This window comes from Castanea sativa, chromosome 2 (genome assembly GCF_040712315.1).
Source record: "Castanea sativa cultivar Marrone di Chiusa Pesio chromosome 2, ASM4071231v1".
Taxonomy (NCBI): Eukaryota; Viridiplantae; Streptophyta; class Magnoliopsida; order Fagales; family Fagaceae; genus Castanea; species Castanea sativa.
This window is the reverse complement of record NC_134014.1, coordinates 7,115,421-7,133,413: the sequence shown is the minus strand read 5'-3', so window position 1 is coordinate 7,133,413 and position 17,993 is coordinate 7,115,421. Positions and strand designations below refer to the sequence as shown.

The 17,993-nt window shown below is 33.7% G+C and overlaps 2 protein-coding genes and 1 non-coding gene across 3 annotated transcripts; 2 read left to right on the top strand and 1 right to left on the bottom strand.

The window, feature by feature from the left end:
- Positions 1-202: 202 nt before the first annotated feature.
- On the top strand, positions 203-4,929 carry LOC142624816 (sugar transporter ERD6-like 16). The gene is made up of 18 exons (XM_075798563.1): positions 203-834; positions 1,068-1,130; positions 1,217-1,306; positions 1,722-1,781; positions 1,905-1,970; positions 2,055-2,120; positions 2,230-2,305; positions 2,412-2,476; positions 2,572-2,664; positions 2,749-2,829; positions 3,086-3,170; positions 3,310-3,356; positions 3,435-3,497; positions 3,606-3,665; positions 3,756-3,809; positions 3,929-3,988; positions 4,094-4,208; positions 4,454-4,929. The coding sequence occupies exons 1-18, from the start codon at positions 640-642 to the stop codon at positions 4,567-4,569; spliced, it is 1,455 nt and encodes a 484-aa protein (XP_075654678.1). The 5' UTR covers positions 203-639; the 3' UTR covers positions 4,570-4,929.
- A 1,139-nt stretch (positions 4,930-6,068) lies between these two features.
- On the top strand, positions 6,069-16,432 carry LOC142625593 (LEC14B homolog). Its single transcript, XM_075799237.1, has 10 exons — positions 6,069-6,179; positions 6,737-7,185; positions 7,342-7,461; positions 7,994-8,071; positions 8,232-8,405; positions 10,704-10,781; positions 11,219-11,394; positions 13,378-13,533; positions 14,813-14,873; positions 15,946-16,432. The coding sequence occupies exons 2-10, from the start codon at positions 6,802-6,804 to the stop codon at positions 16,126-16,128; spliced, it is 1,410 nt and encodes a 469-aa protein (XP_075655352.1). The 5' UTR covers positions 6,069-6,179; positions 6,737-6,801; the 3' UTR covers positions 16,129-16,432.
- LOC142626552 (small nucleolar RNA snoR134) lies at positions 15,588-15,732 on the bottom strand. The gene has a single exon (XR_012842548.1). It is a non-coding gene; the product is annotated as a small nucleolar RNA snoR134 (small nucleolar RNA).
- Positions 16,433-17,993: the final 1,561 nt, after the last annotated feature.

The window sequence follows — 17,993 nt, the reverse complement described above, 5'->3', positions numbered from 1 at the left end:
TTATATTATCAGAAAATGGTAAGCAGAGATAAACTTTGTAAGCTCTATTTTATAAAGAGCAGTTGGCACTTAAATTATTCGACGACTCTTATGCCAGACTGTAAGTGATTAACGCAAAAACTCATCATTTTCACACGTGAAATTCTCTGGTCTTAGATTTTTATTTATATATATTTTAAATTGTACCCATCAGTCCAAGTAAGAACCACGTAAGCAGAGATAAACAATAAGAAGTAATCGTGCATTCTAGACAAAAGAAAATTCACATGCAAATTGCTTGCCCAGTTTCATCAGATCTCTGGTTCCCCACTCCATTTTCAAAAGTCTGAATATTGGTTGTATGTATTGTTTAATCCTACGTCAGTGCCAGCTATCCCACATGCAATTATATTCTATGTTTCTTTTACATCTTTCTAATTGTTAACCAAATTTTTTGTTTATCAATCGGTGCTATCAGACAAAATCTAAAAGAAATCTAGTTGTTTACTACAAGTATAAATACCTCAGAACAAATCCATATCTTTGCTCACAAGTCCTAGTCCTTGATTCCTTACTCCTTTCCCACTTCTTATTTTTTTTTCATACTAGTTTGGTGTACTGTTTGGAGAGAGAGAGAGAGAGAGAGAGAGAGAGAGAGATATGGCAATTGGACAAGTTAAGGATGCTGAAAGTAGTGCTGAAATAAATGGCCTTGAAGATTTGGAACAGCCATTCATCCAGCAAGATAATATTGTTTCCCACAAAGATGATAAAAATGTTCAAGGTGGATCCATTGGAATGGTTTTGCTCAGTACGTGTGTTGCTGTTTGTGCTTCTTTTGAATTTGGATCATGTGTAAGTATATTTCACTTCTCTTATACTTGTGTTCAACAAAGAGCAGCTTAGGAGTTTAGGAAAAAGGTTGTTCTTTTTTCCAAAAATGTAATGCCATTCATGGTTTAAGAGAGTTTCTGGGGTTACTAAATCTATTTCTGTTTTTCTTTTTTCTTTTGGTTAGGAACCAAAAAAGAAAAAAACAAAAAAAAAAAGATACCAGGTTTGTTTAGCTTAAGTTATTATTTTGGCAGGTGGGCTATTCAGCACCCACTCAATCCGCTATCACAGAAGATCTAAATCTTTCTGTAGCTGAGGTAGGGCTTCTTTTCCTCTTTCTCTTTTAAGATATAGTATCAAAATTATATGAATTGCTACTAATTTATTGTATGTCATATGACAGTACTCCATGTTTGGCTCCATATTAACAATTGGTGCAATGTTTGGTGCCATCACAAGCGGTAAAATTGCAGACTTCACTGGTCGAAAATGGGTATGTTAAACTTGATCTGATTGGCTAGTGCTCAACTTTTTCATCTCTATTGTACTACATACATTTTACAAAGTGATGTGTCACACCAAAGAAATTTATTTATTATTTTTGTTTTTTGTTTTTTTTTTGTTTTTCCTATTTGAGATAAAAATCTACTCTAGTCTAATCTAAGTGTATGTGTGTGATGCTCCCTCTTGGAGATTTGAACATAACTTTTTCCCCCCACACCCCTACAAGCATTTATATTTATGGAGTAACCATCACACTGAGGGTGTGCGGTAATATTTATTGTTGTTGTTGATTTGGCACTAATCACATTTATTGTCACATCATTTTGTAAGATTTTTGTAGTGAAATTGGTATTAGTTTTATCATTTTCATTGTACTAAACTTTCTGGAGATTTAATGGGAGCAGGCAATGAGGATGTCAGGTGTTTTCTGCATTGCAGGATGGCTTGCTGTATATTTCTCTAAGGTATGCACTGTTTGCACATGTTAATTCTTAAAGTAAGAAATAAACACTGTCATCTTGCTGAAATTACTAGCTGTTATGTTTTTTTTTTTAATTATTATTTATTTTTGCATCGCTTTAATATAGGGAGCTATTTCACTTGACATGGGAAGGTTGTTCACAGGATATGGAATTGGAGTTTTTTCTTATGTGGTAATTATTTAATATCTATATCCCTTTATTGTTTTGTCACCTTGTAATGATAAAATTTCGAAATTTAACAAAGTGGATGAACAGGTGCCAATATATATTGCTGAAATTGCTCCAAAGAATTTGCGTGGAGGGCTCACAACATTGAATCAGGTGGGAGAATTAATCATGAAGATTATCTTCTTTATGAATCTTGCTAAGTGATATAAGATTAATTGGCCAATATCTTAGTTCTTTCCCTTTTCTTTTGCTTGTTCTGCAGCTCATGATTGTCACTGGATCATCAGTTGCATTCTTAGTAGGATCAGTCATAACATGGAGAGCACTTGCTTTGACTGGTAAATTCTAAAATTTGAGTATTTTACTCTATGTATACAGAAGTGTTGAGTGTTGAAAAGAAAATTCTAAATCTTTACTAAATGAAGTGTTGGCTTTGATTTGAAGGGCTTGTTCCATGCATATTCCTTCTTGTGGGTCTATGTTTTGTTCCGGAGTCTCCCAGATGGCTGGTGAGCATTTTAATAAAAAATTTAAGCAATTTTGTTTTCAAATTAGATATGAGATTGAACAAGAAATGAGACCAAAAGAATGTCATTCTTTGCAGGCAAAGGTTGGCCGTGAGAAAGAATTTCAAGATGCGCTACGAAAACTTCGTGGCAAAGATTCTGATATTACTTTTGAAGCTGCTGAAATTAAAGTACTTCCCTTCCTAACACCCACGTAAAACTTGCTATTGTAAATTTGTATGTCTGAGGAACTGACTCCTTATGTTTCTTGGCAGGATTATATTGAAACTCTTAAGACTCTTCCAAAGGCTAAAATGCTGGATTTGTTCCAAAGAAGACATATTCGCTCCATGATTGTATGTGTCTTTTTTATATCTATAGAAATGTGCATTTGGATTAGCTTATTGTTGAAAACTTATATTCTTATTTACTGGAAGTTAATAAAATTAGGGTTGTACATAGAAGAAGTAAGACTTCAGTAAATTGTACATACGCAAATAAGTAGAAAAAATTAAAAGAAGCTGATCCAAACTTACTGAAGTATGTTTAGGCTGGCTATCTGAGAGGCCTTTTATGTTGTACTAATACTTGCTGTTTGGTGACTATTTTCAGATTGGAGTAGGAATAATGATGTGTCAACAATTCACAGGAATAAATGGAATAGGTTTCTATGCAAGTGAAATCTTTGCAGAAGCTGGTAATTCAGTGTTTCTATACACTTCATTCCTTATGCCTTTTTTTTTGTGCATCTTTTCTCTTGAACCTTATTTCTAATCCTTTCATATCACTTCATTTTTTTGGAACTTATTTTTTAATTGAATTATCTAAAACTGCAGGGGCTTCTCTGGCCAAAATTGGAACCATAGCTTATGCTTGTATTCAGGTATAATTTCTACCACTGTCCTCAAAGCACATCATTAATTCTTAATCCAAACTCAGATTATCTGATATTGATTCACAGGTTCCAATAACTATAGTGGGCGCAATGATGATTGACAAATCTGGAAGAAAGCCACTTGTAATGGTAGATAATGTTATAGCATTTATCTTTTGAAACTTATGAAAATTATATCAGACGGAGAGTAGTATTTTGGTGCCTAATGAGTAGTGAAAATTGTTTTTGTGTATGAAGATTTCTGCAACTGGGACCTTTCTAGGCTGCTTTGTAACAGGCACTTCTTTCTTTCTCGAGGTAAGCCATTAAAATTATCCTTGTGTATTAAAAAAAAAAAAAAACTCTTTATTTTAGTCTGAACTTGATTTTTTGATCATTATGAATCAGGGCCACAACTTGTTGCTTGAGTGGGCACCAACATTAGCTTTTGTTGGAGTGCTGGTAAATTAACCATTATAACTGCAAATTTGTGTAGTAAAACATGATCACCTTTTTGCAACTCCAAAATAATTATGGATTTTTATTTTATTGATTTAATTTAATTTTTTCATTTAAATCAGTTTTTCATAGCATCTTTCTCTATTGGAATGGGAGCAGTCCCTTGGCTGATTATGTCTGAGGTAACTTTCTACATTTTCAAAGTGAATATTTATGCTTGTTTAACAAATCAGTATTCGATAACTCGATATTTTCATTGGGCTTATCTGAAACCTATTGTTTTGCAGATTTTCCCAATTGATGTGAAGGGGGTTGCTGGGAGCTTGGTGGTGCTAGTGAACTGGTTGGGTGCTTGGTTAATTTCCTATACATTCAACTTTCTTTTCACCTGGAGTTCCTCAGGTAAAGAAAAACAATAAGCCTAATGACACCATTTTTCACAATTACTGTGATAACAGATTGTGATTAGTGGTGGTTTCATGTGAACTCGATGTTGCGCTAATTATAATCTGCCACCTCAACAAATTGTGAAAAAAATTGTGGATTTCTTGTGTTTGTAGCATAGTTAGCACCAAACAAGTGCATTGTAAGCTTGCATTTTTGTATAACTGACACTAACATTTCTATGTTTGATTTTTCTTTTCCAGGCACTTTTTTCCTCTACTCTGCGTTCTCTGTGATGGCTATTCTATTTGTGGCAAAGGTAGTCCCAGAAACCAAAGGAAAAACACTAGAAGAAATTCAACAATGCATAAACTCTTAGAGATGGAGAAAGCTACAAAATAAGAGAATGAACAATAGCTGGAGAAGCTCCTAGCCAATTTGAGTTGATTGTGGCTCAAGAAGTATCATCTTTATTTGGTGCTGAAAATCCAAGTTCAAACGCGGCAAGAAGATACTAAACATTTTATTAAAAAATTCTTTGGGCACCAAGTAGATGAAATTTATAGGCAAAAAAGAAGAAGAAGATAGATGTAATGGAAATTGTGGGTTGGACAAAAGTCAGTATAGTGTTAATTGTAAGAAAGATGCATATGTATGCTTCAATGCTTGTACTCATGTAAAAGAAAGTGAGGTTGTTATTATTTTTATCCAATATATTTATGAAGAGAGTTTTCAGTTATTTGCTCAGTAATCCTAGTATAATAATTTACTAAATGCTATAACTACCTGATGCATGAGTTGCTGGTATGAAAGTTCAATTGAAAGTTGAAACTAAAAAGAAATTCAATTAAATAGTAATGATGAGTTTTGGTCATAGCAATGCACCAAACCAGTTCTATTTTTGAAGGACTCAAATACTTCAAAGGTTGATTGAGGGTTGACTGTTGAGGCTTTGAAAAGAACTAGATACCTCAGGTTCAGATTTCATTCTTTTTGGCTGTTGATACCCTTAATTTATGGGTGCTTATGTGTATAATTATTAATAAGATCACCAAAAAAAAATTGTTCTTATTTTTCAAGTCACCTTTCAGATCTTGTGCACAAGTCAATGCAACTGACCTGTGTAAATAACTGTAATAATGTACTCTGCTTGCCAAAAGATAAAAAGGTCAAATCACACACCCTTTACGACTTTTAGCATAGCTGTGTGCTAAGCTAAGCTGGGCTATTAACTTCAATAGGGGAAATGTTAAATTTTGAACATTTTTAACTCAATCCATATTTTATCACAGGTTTCAATGCTTAAACAAATATTGATTCTTAAAATATCATTAACAATAACTTAGAACAGTGTCTACTGACACAACAAGACAATAACAGTATACAGTGTATTTCATTCCACCGATGCAAACAATAATGTATTTTACAAAATGACATTCTATTATATGTTAAAGGAACATTCCACTGTACAAAATGGTGCATCATTCCACCGATGCAAACAATAAATGCATTAAAATAATACTTCATCTCAATTCATAAAATTCATTCCAACTCATTTCAAAATCACAACTTTCTACATAAACCAATTCTTAAAATAAAAAAGAAAAAGAGATCAAGCCGAAGCCGGCCCATCTAGCATGTTACACATATTAGCCTAAGCCCAATTGGGCCCAAACAATTACAGATCCTGACAGACCACATGGGCCTTTAGGCCCATTAGCAATAACGAGCTTGACAAACAGACAATTCACATTTATACAATCCAACACGTTTCGCTCCAATTTCCCACACAAAAAAAAAAAAAGAAAAAAAAAGAAAAATTAATTAATGTTTTAATACAAAGTGCTTTTTTTTTTTTAATTATTATTACTCTCACACAGAGTTCAAATACGCAACGGAACTACCATTTATATATATAAAGAATCTGAAATCATTTTCAAACTCAGTCTCTCTCTGTCACTCACTCAGAATTTTTAGGGTTTTCAAGAGGTAAATTGCACTGTTCTTCTAATTTCACTTTCTCTCGCATTCCTTTCCTGTTTGGTTGCCGCGAAAACGCAGGAAATGATAAACCAAACTTTTAAATTTTTTTTTTTTTTAAAGATTGAAAATTTGCATATTTTGAATCGTGTGCCTATCAAAATTGAGTGATTTGAAGTTTAAATTGTTTTGCAGAGGAACGAATAGGGAAATTAGGATATAAAGTTGTGATTTTTATTTTCTTGCATATATTTTAGCTATTGAACAAATCACTGATTGAATGAGTTATGGTTGTTGTTAATTATGGTCCAAATGTTCGAAATTTTGAGGATTTGGACCAAATTAATGTGTGCATTATGTTAATTATAGAGGTGAAGTGCTTAGTTTTGCTTGATTGTTTGCTTCATTGCTTGCAAGATTGGTCATTTTGGATAGAAGCTATTGAAAAACCATGTGGGGGGGATGGGGGGGGGGGGGGGGGTGGGTTTGTAATAGCAAAATTTGATGTGGATGTGTGATGGGTGTTTTAGAAATTCTTTCTAAGGTTTAAAGCATGTTGTGTGTAGGATCAAGGTCATGACTAAATTGTGGTGAATTGAAGACCAATACGGTTGGTAAGCGTTTATAGTCAATGATGAGTAGGTTTGTCAAGGATACCAACAGTTGTGGTGGTGAGAGTTCTGCCAAAGGATCTTCTGCTAGTGAAGGACCTAGTCAACCATCAAATCACCTTGATCATGAAATTGCCCATCTCACAAAACTTGGGTCTGAGCCCCATGAACTTTTGACCCGCACTGCACCTGGCAGGTCGAGGTTGCCCATTTCAACGGTTAAAATGTTGGTTGCTCGAGAAACTAACCACTCAGGTCGAGGGAGGTTTTCTTCGGCTGATGGTTGTCATTTATTAAGTCGGTATTTGCCCATCAATGGACCTTGCAGGGTGGACCGGATGAAAAGCCGTGCTTATACTTCTCAATTTTCAGCTGATGGTTCTCTTTTTATTGCTGGATTTCAGGTATTGTACATGTTTTGTTAAGCTAGAGATGAATTGGTGGTAATAGAAGAATGCATTTCATCAAACGTAATTATGAACTGTTCAATTCTTAATATACTATACAAAAGTGTATGGAGTTCTGCCTGTATAATTATTTTCCATTTTTTTATATTACAGGGAAGCCACATTAGGATATATAATGTGAACAACGGATGGAAAGTTCAGAAGGACATTCTAGCGAAAAGCTTGAGATGGACCATTACAGATACATCTCTGTCACCAGATCAGCGATACCTTGTAAGTTTTCACTGATTGTTAAAATAGAAGACGCTGGGTATAATATTGTTAGGATGGAAAATTTATTCACCTGTGCAAGTTTAGATGTCAAAATTTAGTAATGTTAGGTTGTTTGGGTTGGATGAAGGTTTGCCTTTTCTTCTATTAATTTGGCAGAGAAACTTTCTGTGAACTCTTAGCTGATCAAGTATGATGCAAATGGCAAATAGTCTTATTTCATTTAGGTGTTCATATCTGGTATAAATTGAACTAATTTTTTTCATTTCAAGCAAGGCCCAACTTAAAATGTTGTTTCTGGTATAATATAGATTACATTGATGAATTCTACTGGATTTGTGGTTTGGCTGTTTTATCTACATTCTACACTTGTGATTTTGTTATTTATTTTCTTCCTGGACTTCTAGATATAATAATATATTGTAAGATATTGACAGTTTTGGGATCATGTTAATTTTATTCCTCCTCATAATTTATTATTTGTGTACTGTTAATCTGATCCTGTTTTACTTTGTTTTTAATGGAAAAACTGCAGGTCTATGCTAGTATGTCACCAATGGTAAATATTGTTAATGTTGGATCTGCTGCAACAGAGTCGGTTGCAAACATAACGGTATGTGCTACAACCAATTCTTCTGTTCTTTTTAAGTACCCTCTGAATTTCCCTCTATTTTTTTCTAAGGGAATTGGAGTTATTAGAATGCCTAATAAAGTAGCCTTTTAGTATGTGTATGGATTATTGTCTCTCATCTAATGCACCCTTTAATTTGCAGGAAATTCATGATGGTTTGGATTTTTCTGTTGATGACAATAATGATGAATTTGGGATTTTCTCTGTAAAATATTCAAATGATGGGCGAGAGCTTGTAGCTGCAAGTAGCAATAATTCAATATATGTTTATGACCTTGAGGCAAAAAGGCTTAGCCTTCAAATTCCAGCACATATGGTATGACATTTTATTGTTAGGATAAGACAATGGTCATTGAACCTTTTGAAGCTATATAAATGTGGCAGGACATTAATAGGAAGCATGTTGGTATTTAAAATAGAACAGGAATTTCACTGAATGAGGATGAGCTTCATATATTTAAGACCAAAATACTATTTTGGTTCCTACATTTTGAGGTCGTAGTCAATTTAGTCCTTATATTTTGGTAGCGGTCAATTTAGTCTTTATTATTTTCAACTTGCAATCAATTTGGTTACTACCGTTAACTATTAACAAAAAATGCTTATGTGGCAAATAGATTGCACAATTGGCATATCTAATATTAAAAGATTAAATATGAAGCTGATGTGTCTAAATTTTATTGGAACATCAGTTTTTAATTGGCAAAAAAATACACATCAGAAAAATAAAATAAAATAATTAAAACAATGAATTTAAGAAATTAAAGTAATTAAATAATATTTCAATTTTCTATTACTTTCTTCGGAACCAAAGTGCAACCCAGATACACACAACCAATTCAAAGAATCAAAATACTTTACACACAAAACAAATCTTCACTTCTCATTCCCACGCTTCCCATCTCCACCACCTTATAAGTTTATATTGTTTTAATTGAAGTGAATGAGTTTTGTTGCTGAAACTAAGCAACAAACCTTTCATTTCCGGATTGGTAATGTTTAGAAAAATGATATTTGTTTTGATTTTCTTGAGAAACAAACTTGTTTTTAGTATTGAATTTTCCAGAAAGCATATCAAAAACTTGTTGTTTAAGTTTTTTTTTTTTTTGGGTGGATTTGTGTGAATCTGGGATTCAAGTCTGGTTCGCGTAAAACTTGGAACTACACAAGATCATTATTATTTTATTAGCGCTGAATTCAGATCCTCACAAGCCTCGATTGGATCAGATCATGAAGCAAGCAAAGGATCATCGATCTCTGGCTTTGGCATCTCAAGCTTGAAGGCATGAAGCCTGTTAGGAATTTCACAGATCTTTCAAGGAACTGCAGCGATCTTCTGGCTAAGCCATCTTTATCTGAATCTGATGTGCTATCCGTTGATGAATCGGTGTTGTCAGATCTGGTTTTTTTAGGAGGGTTTGGATTTGTTTTGTGTAAGGTTCCTGATTCCTTGAATTGGAATGAAAAATTGCGTACTGGGTTGGTGTCTGGTTGCTAAGAAAGTTCAAGAAAAACTTAAAATTTTATTTAATTAATTTTTATTTTGTTTGATTAATTTAATTCTTTAAATTCACCTTTTAATTTTTTTTTTTCGGATATGTATTTTTTTGCCACTTAAACACTGATGTGGTCAATAAAATTTAGACACATCAGCAACTTATTTAACCTTTTAATATTAGATGTGCCAATTGTGCAATTCGTTTGCCACATAAGCATATTCCGTTAAAAATTAACGGTAGGGACCAAATTGACTGCATGTTGAAAATAACAGGGACTAAATTGACTACTATCAAAATGTAGGGACCAAAATAGCATTTTTGCTTATATTTAACCCTTCTTCGCCACAAAAGAAAAGAGAAAGAGGGGGTGGGGGGGGAGGGGGGTAAGGTAGGAAGCTGATTCTCTATTATTCCCCTTAAATAGGAGGCAAAGGTCTGGAATATCTGAAACCACGATTAAGCTAAAGCCGTAGGTACGTGCAAAATTTGGCAAAATTGGATAGATTCACTATACCAAAATTAAGTACTTTTAAAAATCTAAAGCAGTTATGGAATTAATTTTCACTCGCAAATAACTTCTCATGCCATTTGTTTAATGGACTTTAAACTGCAAATCATTGTTAGTTGAATTGTTCATAAATTGTCTCACAAACACTGAATAGAAGATTAAGCTGTTTATTTGAGCTTAATGATGCAATATCTAACTCTGGTTGGGGCATAAAAAAACATTTACAGCACGTTGAACACTAATAGTCTTTAGAGCAACTAGGTATGACTGCAATGTAACTTTCATAGCAAATTTCTTGCTTCCCCAAGCAAAGAAGTTGTAACAAAATTTTCTCAAAAAGATTTGGAAGTAAGATTATTTGCTGCCTCGTGGATTAGAACTTCGTAATAATAATTGCATCTAGTCTGTATTTCAAAGTTTTAGTCCAACTTACTTTTTTCTCACTTTCAAATTCATATGCAAAAGGATCATGGTGTTGTCCTTAAAATGAGCTTATGCTATTTGTCATGTGCTAGTGGGAAAAGTCGTATATAATTTTGCTTTATATATCTTGTACCCAGTTTTGGATTTAGAGTCGTTAACATCTGATTTCTACTTCCTGTTGCAGTCTGATGTTAACACAGTATGCTTTGCGGATGAAACTGGCCATCTCTTATATTCTGGAAGTGATGATAAACTCTGTAAGGTAAATTTATACTTTTTTCTTGTATAGAGTCAGCCAACAACTTTGACTTCATATGCAGGTTAGGAGCTTTCTTCAACAAATTGTTATGAGGTTGGGCAGCTTCTTAAAGAAGTCTAATTATGAGTTTGCTAGAAATGAATAGCACATTTCTTCATGAGGGGTTACTTGGTGTTGTGTGTTTCTGTCTTATGACGAATGTGAAAGAAATTGACCATTCATTTACACCTCTTAGAAGGTTATGCCAACAAGTTTTTACATAAGTATCATTGCATTCTCTGGATTATATAAATTTCTGGGGGTTGATATTGCATTCTCTGCTTTATTATTATTATTATTTTTTATGGTTTCTTGCTGAAATTGATAAGGTTGCTGCTTCACCCTCTGCTAATAAGCTTAATTGATCTAGAAGCTTTTTGCTTATATATTACCTTCTACAGGTGTGGGACAGGCGCTGCTTTATCACAAAAGGACAAGCAGCTGGTGTCTTGATGGGACATCTTGAAGGCATAACATTCCTTGACAGTCGTGGAGATGGGCGTTATCTTATTTCAAATGGAAAAGACCAGACTACTAAACTCTGGGATATAAGAAAAATGTCCTCTAAAGTTATTTAGTAAGTCTGAATTACTGTTTCTCCTATGTCCAAGTTTAATTGTTCTTTCTTATGGTTCCTTTTAGTTTATGGATTAATTTTCCCTTAACGCTCTGTTACTTGTTACCTCCTTGACTGCAATAACCTCCTAGGAATAAGAATGCTAATGCAAGGCTGTCTCTGTTTCTTTTTACTTTTTTTTTTTTTTTTTGAGAGGGGGGACGGGTGGCTGGGTTGAAAGGATAGAAAGTACAAATTCAGAATACACATTGTTTTCAAAATGAGATAGTGAACTCAATTTGCATAATTCACACATAACCCATCCCATGCATTGCTTATTGTTAGAATTGTGGGGTTAAATGATTAAAATTTACCATTTCTCAATAGCTTAAGCTTTTAGGAGAATTGGTAGTTTAACATGGTATAATGATTAAATTTACTATTTCCCAATAGCTTAAGTTTTTAGGAGAATTGGTAATTTAACACTTATGAAGAATTTTGCTATGCCATCTGGTCATGTAATAAGAAAGCAAGAACATCTTACCGAGAGTGAAGCTTTTTCAGTTATAACGACCTTGACGCTACCACTGGATGGCTATGTGCCTATGCCATTTTTATCCCACATGTCATCAGTCATCACCTAATGGTCCTAATCTTGGTAGAAAAAAAGTCTAACGAAACTTTTGGCAGCTGCATCAAGAGTGTCCCTTGTGAATATTTTGTTAATTTAAAATAAAATTTGAAGTTTTAGCTATGATTCCAAGACCCTTATCCTATAATCGTGTCCACCCATGTTTGAATTTTGTTGCAACATGATTCTCCATTTATTTTTTGGCTTATATAGTGCAAAGTTCTAAGGGTGCTCAGATTTATTTTATTTTATTTTATTTTAAATTGACTACCTTTATCTTTTCATTATTACTTTACTATATTTGTTTCATATACGTACAGATGATGTCAAAAACATAGATAAATACTTATGTTTAAATAACATATATTCAAGAAGACATTGATATAGCCATGTACTTCCATTCACACACTGTTTGTGTTGAAACACATGACAAATCATAGACATTCCAGGATCCTCTGCCTTTTTCCTTTTGCTATTTGACTATTTACTTCATTTTTTTGCACAAGAGTCTCCACATTGTGATGAGACTTCAAGATGCACCATTAAGTATTAACTGTTTATTTTGCAATATAAAATTGTAAATATTTAGTCATTGTAAGACACTCCTCTGTCAATTGAAGATTGATTTTTGGAAAATACGTACTTCATGGTGATGAATTAATGCTTTGACACTTTGCCTGTGTCAGTTTGTTTCTTCATGTTGTGCCTCCATTTTTTAAGGCTATAATGTGGCAAAAGGACTTACACACACACACACACATTTTTAAATGGGGGAGTGGGGTTTGATTCCTGGGCATCTTCCTTGGAAAATCCAAGAAATTCCATTTGAACAAGGTAATTGAAAAATTATAACAAAAAAAAAAATTCAAAATTGTGGTAATGGATACTGAAATTTAGGGTGAAAACTTCGTGCCTTAGCTTATATATTGGGCAAACATTATGAGAAAAGCAAAGTGAAGAAGGTCCATCTTTGATTTGTGGAACAAAGGAGTATAGTTCCTGTAGTTACAGCATAGGGCCTAATCTCCTCATGCTCATTTCTACAGAACCTTTTCAATATTTTTTCATGTATATAATCATTTGAGAGCATGTGGTTTGTGTCCTACAATTTTTGTTCTTGTATTTTCTTTTTGTGGATGCATCCAACTTCTATAAGTTTTGAGCTGGAATTATCCTCTTCTTTTTTTCTTTTCTTTTTTTGATAATGAGTTGGAATTGTCATTTTATGTGAAATGACTTAGTGATAAGCTGAACTGACTGGGTTTGACCAATGCATCTATTCTGGTTGATCTAAGTTTGGCCTGTATCCTATGCAAGTCTAAAATAGCTTAGTATTAAATATTAATAATAATTTTTTGTCCTTCAACTGCCAGTCCAACGATTAGAGATGCTGACTGGGATTACAGATGGATGGAGTACCCTCAAAAAGCAAGAAAATTGCGGCATCCTCGTGATCAGTCATTGGCTACATATAGAGGCCATTCAGTCTTACGTACTCTTATTCGTTGTTACTTCTCTCCCACATATAGGTAATCTACTCTTCATATGTCCTAGTGATGCAATTTTGCTTCATCTAATGTGTTTATCTAAGATGTGTCCATTGATTTTGCTGAAATATTATTTATATTAGGCTGGAGGGAGGGGAATAGAAAGAGAAAAAAGGGGGGGGGGGTGTTCTTTGCTTGAGTCATGTGAACACAGTGAACCTTGATGTTATAAACATATGCTGAATCTGTTTGCTGTTACAATTTATGACGACTGGGTATGCTCATATATTACTTGCTGATTTCTAGTGTGTGAGTATTAGTTACGTTGGAACTTTATAAAAAAAAAAAAAAAATACAGCAAAAGACCTTTTTTTTTTAATCTTTTTTGTGTAGGTCACACATGTACCCAATGAGGAAGTGTCATTTGATTAGAGTTCACTTGCAGCAAAAAATCGATTTGTTGATTTGAGAGAATTACTCTACTACACTGGACGTACTCTAGAACAATTCCTAAGGAATTTCAATCCAAAATTTAAAAGTTGAACAAATTCTTCAAAAGAGTAAGAACTAGGCTAGCTTAATATATCATTAAAAAAAAGGCTAGCTTAATATTCTCATCCGATCATGTAAAGTACTCAAGAATTGTGATCTGAGTGAAATCACTGGGAGCTGTATTCCTTCGAAAGTACATTATTCCTTTCTCTCCCAATAATCCACATAAGACATAATGGAGTATCCTTCCAAAGTCACTCCTTATAGCCATACCAGATTTCCTTTGCCAACAAGTGTGAAGATCCACCATCTTCGTAAACATCACCCATTTAATCTCAGATAAGGAAAAGTTAACTGTGCAGAGTACTCTCGCTACCAACTAATTGAGCCAAATTTGATCTACTCCTTGTACATAAAATACCAATCTACTACAATAATTCCCCTCAAACAGAGATTTTCTACTATCAGAGTCATCTGATCATGAACGATTGTTTGCTATGTCTTATAGCAAACTTGAGCTTGGTCAAATGGTTGGCCCAAGACACTGCCTTCTCAATGGTCTGGGTTTACTAGTCTACCAAAAGTTTAGTCAAGCTAGAAACCTGAGTGGCTTATCCTAGCCAAAATTTGTGGTGGTAAAGTTAATTACCCTTTATTATATTTTTTAACTGTTTAAAATTTTGTGAAGTTCATATTTGAGATTATGCTTAGTTTCTGGTTGACAATGGAATAAACCCAGATAATGATTTCTAGTCTTAGGGCATTCTTTATCTAATTTATTGATAGTAATGTTGAATAATATGTTCATTATGTATATGACTTTTTGCAGCACTGGTCAGAAGTATATCTACACTGGATCTAGTGATTCCTCTGTTTATATGTATGATCTGGTATGTACATGTAATTTTTTTTTTCTCTTCTTCTTTACCCCTTTATCAATATCTTGTTCTCTTGCAACGTTTTGTTAAAAATAATGAATGCACTAATGCATGTGTTGAGGGAAATGAAAAGTATCATCCTCCTATTTTAGTCTTGTACATCAGATGCATTCAAAGGATAGTTTTTTTGTTATAAATTTGGTTTTATTTTAAAATTGGTTAGAAAAAGATGAACTCCATTAAAATTCCAACCATATTATGATTTTCCTTTGATGGATATCAGTTAGCATTTATTGTATTATGACCGTGGACAATGGGACATTTGTTGATTTTAGTGGAAAACATAGTAATTTTGGTCAAAGGGGTCTTTTAGTTATTTACTTATTTTGGTAATGCCGGTTATAACATATAGGTTATCCATTCCTTATGATTAGGAAAGGAGTAAATAAAAAAGGTCTGAGTCTTTCTGTGTATACTTCTTGAAATTTGCGTGTGGTGACTTTTGAAGTGCCTCCATGTCCATATATGATGGAGCCATCCAGCATGAGAGTTCCTTTGTGGCAAAGGAGTTAGTGGTTGCATAGGTCAATGTAGAAGGCAGGTTGCTTCCTCTGGAAGAAACGCTCTTTCTTTTGCAGCTTAATTTATCTTGGAAGTCTGCGTCTGTGTGTGTGTGTGTGTGTGTGTGTGTACATGCGTGCTTGAGAGAGAGAGAGAGAGAGAGAGAGATGTGGCAATGATTGATGCAGCTGAGCCATGGAGTGAAGAGAACACCTGAACTGCAATACCAACATCATCATTTTGGCACAAGCAATGGGGCTTTTGTCATGAATCGATAATTTCAGAGAAGCCTGGGGTGTGCATTCTGCAGTTCTTGCATTTTTCAGTAGTAGACCCCAAGAACTATCCAACAAGTGAAATGCTATCTATTGACAATTTACCCGACTTTTGTTTTTCCACTTGCTACTTGCTCACCCTTTTTTTATGCTCTAACCAATATCATGTTCACCTCCAATTTTATGCTACAACTCTTTTCCCTTGTTAGTGCTACCCTAAATTATGGTAAACTTTTTGACCATTATAGGTGAGTGGAGCTCAAGTTGCAAGACTCGACTATCATGATGAACCTGTAAGAGATTGTAATTGGCATCCTGTCTACCCTATGATCATCAGCTCTTCCTGGGATGGTGACATTGTCAAATGGGAGTTTCCTGGAAGCGACAAATCCATCAAGCGTAGGAAGAGGCGACGGAAAAACTATTTGTGAAGATGGCTCTGTCAAGTCTTTTTGTCGGTTAGACTGCTGTAGAGTGTGGTCACTGTAAGAAAATATATGGTTTCTTCTTGTACATGCTTTTATTTTGGCTGTACACAAGTAGTAAATGTGTAAAAAGTTTTTGTTGCGCATGGAGAAACAGGAATAGAATAGTTTAGACCAACACAGTTTTTTTGATGGGAGGACCAACACAGTTGTAATTGTAAGAATTGGACAAATTATGAACTCAGTTATTCCAAGTCAGTCTTCCTAATTATGAGCTCACTTAAGTTGTACTGGAAATTTATCCTTACGAGATTTGATTTGTTGCATACAAGGTCAGGCTGATTATTTTTCCATTTAGGCATCTCAATGTTCGATGATAAATGCCAAGAGTTGCGTAGCTCAACTAGAACCTCCGGGTGTTTCCAACAAAAACATCTGCTGTCCAAATTCCCTTTTCTCGTTGTTGTAACTATTAAATTATAATCATTATATATATAAAAAAAATGGTTATATTTTGGATGGCTTAACCCAGGAAAAATGCTTTAGTCCAAGCCGCAGGTTTGGTTGGATCGGTACTGGGTTGCCCACCCCTGAGCATGGGCTGATCTTTTATGAGCTTTGATTTGCCCAAAGCTTCCAGGGCCTCATGCTGTGCAAACATCCATCATATCTTTTTCTTTTTTTTCTTTTTGGATAAATGAAAACCTCTACCATCTAAATTCACAAGTGCTTTAAAACCCAATTAATTAATATATTAACTAAGAATGAGAAGAATAAAAAAAGTAATGAAAAAGTAATATTATTCCAATCATACCTTAATAATTTGTCTACTTTACATTTATTAAGAAAATTAATAAATTGCCTTTTTATATTTATTAAGAAAATTAAAGTTGGAATTCCACTTCTTTTTTTTATGTAACTACCAATTAAATAAAATTAAAAAGAAAAGGGAAAAAAAGGGAGTGGGGGATGGAGGGGGTGAGGCGAGATTTAAAGAATTCTTTGTATAACATTTTTTAATAATAACTTTAGATATGATTGATAATTCTCATGATTGGATGTTAACACCCCAAATGAATATAAAACCATTATCTAATATTCTTTTGTGTTTCTCTAATTATTATTGTTATTGTTATTATTATTGTAGAAGTGTGTATTCAATCTATCAATCCAATAAACTCAATCCAATCTAACCTGCTCTCTATGGGTTCGATTAGTACCATGAACTTTGTCCACAAGCTTTTTTTACTCAATGGTCAAATCATCACTTTAATACTCAGGTTGTTATTGTAATGATATAATTGATAATTCTCATGACTAGATGTCAACACCCCAAATGATTATAGAACCATTATTTAATATTCTTTTGGGTTTCTCTAATTATTATTGTTATCATTATTATTATTGTAGGAGCGTGTGTATTCAATCCATCAATCCAATAAACCCAATCCAATCCAACCTGCTCTCTATAGGCTTGATTAGTACCACAAACTTTGTCCACAAGCGACAAATCATCACTTTAATACTCCTTAAGTTGTTATTGTAATGAAAATGGTTGAGCGCAAGATTTTTGCATTTTGAAATGGGGGAAGGTTGTTCATGCATAGTGAGCTCATTTGATCCAAACCTTTTCAATGAACAATCTTGTTAGACTATCCCCCCTCCCCCCAATTTGAGAAGGTAGGATAGTCGACCATCTCTTCTCTGTTAAAAAGAATTTAATGAATTCATATAAGGAAAATATTTTGCTGCATCTAGAGGTATTTGACAGCAAAAAAAAAAAAAAAAAGTGTCATGTGGTTTACTAATCTATATTATAATAATAATAATAATAATAATAATAATAATAATAATAATAATAATAATAGGTA

Excerpts from the sequence above, each read along its gene's own strand:
- LOC142625593 (XM_075799237.1), top strand. The coding sequence starts at position 6,802 with ATGATGAGTAGGTTTGTCAAGGATACCAACAGTTGTGGTGGTGAGAGT. Across the intron at positions 8,406-10,703 it reads TTCAAATTCCAGCACATATG|TCTGATGTTAACACAGTATG; the intron begins GTATGACATTTT and ends TTCCTGTTGCAG. Across the intron at positions 13,534-14,812 it reads TACTTCTCTCCCACATATAG|CACTGGTCAGAAGTATATCT; the intron begins GTAATCTACTCT and ends GACTTTTTGCAG.
- LOC142624816 (XM_075798563.1), top strand. The coding sequence starts at position 640 with ATGGCAATTGGACAAGTTAAGGATGCTGAAAGTAGTGCTGAAATAAAT. Across the intron at positions 2,477-2,571 it reads CGGAGTCTCCCAGATGGCTG|GCAAAGGTTGGCCGTGAGAA; the intron begins GTGAGCATTTTA and ends CATTCTTTGCAG. Across the intron at positions 3,666-3,755 it reads GCACTTCTTTCTTTCTCGAG|GGCCACAACTTGTTGCTTGA; the intron begins GTAAGCCATTAA and ends ATTATGAATCAG.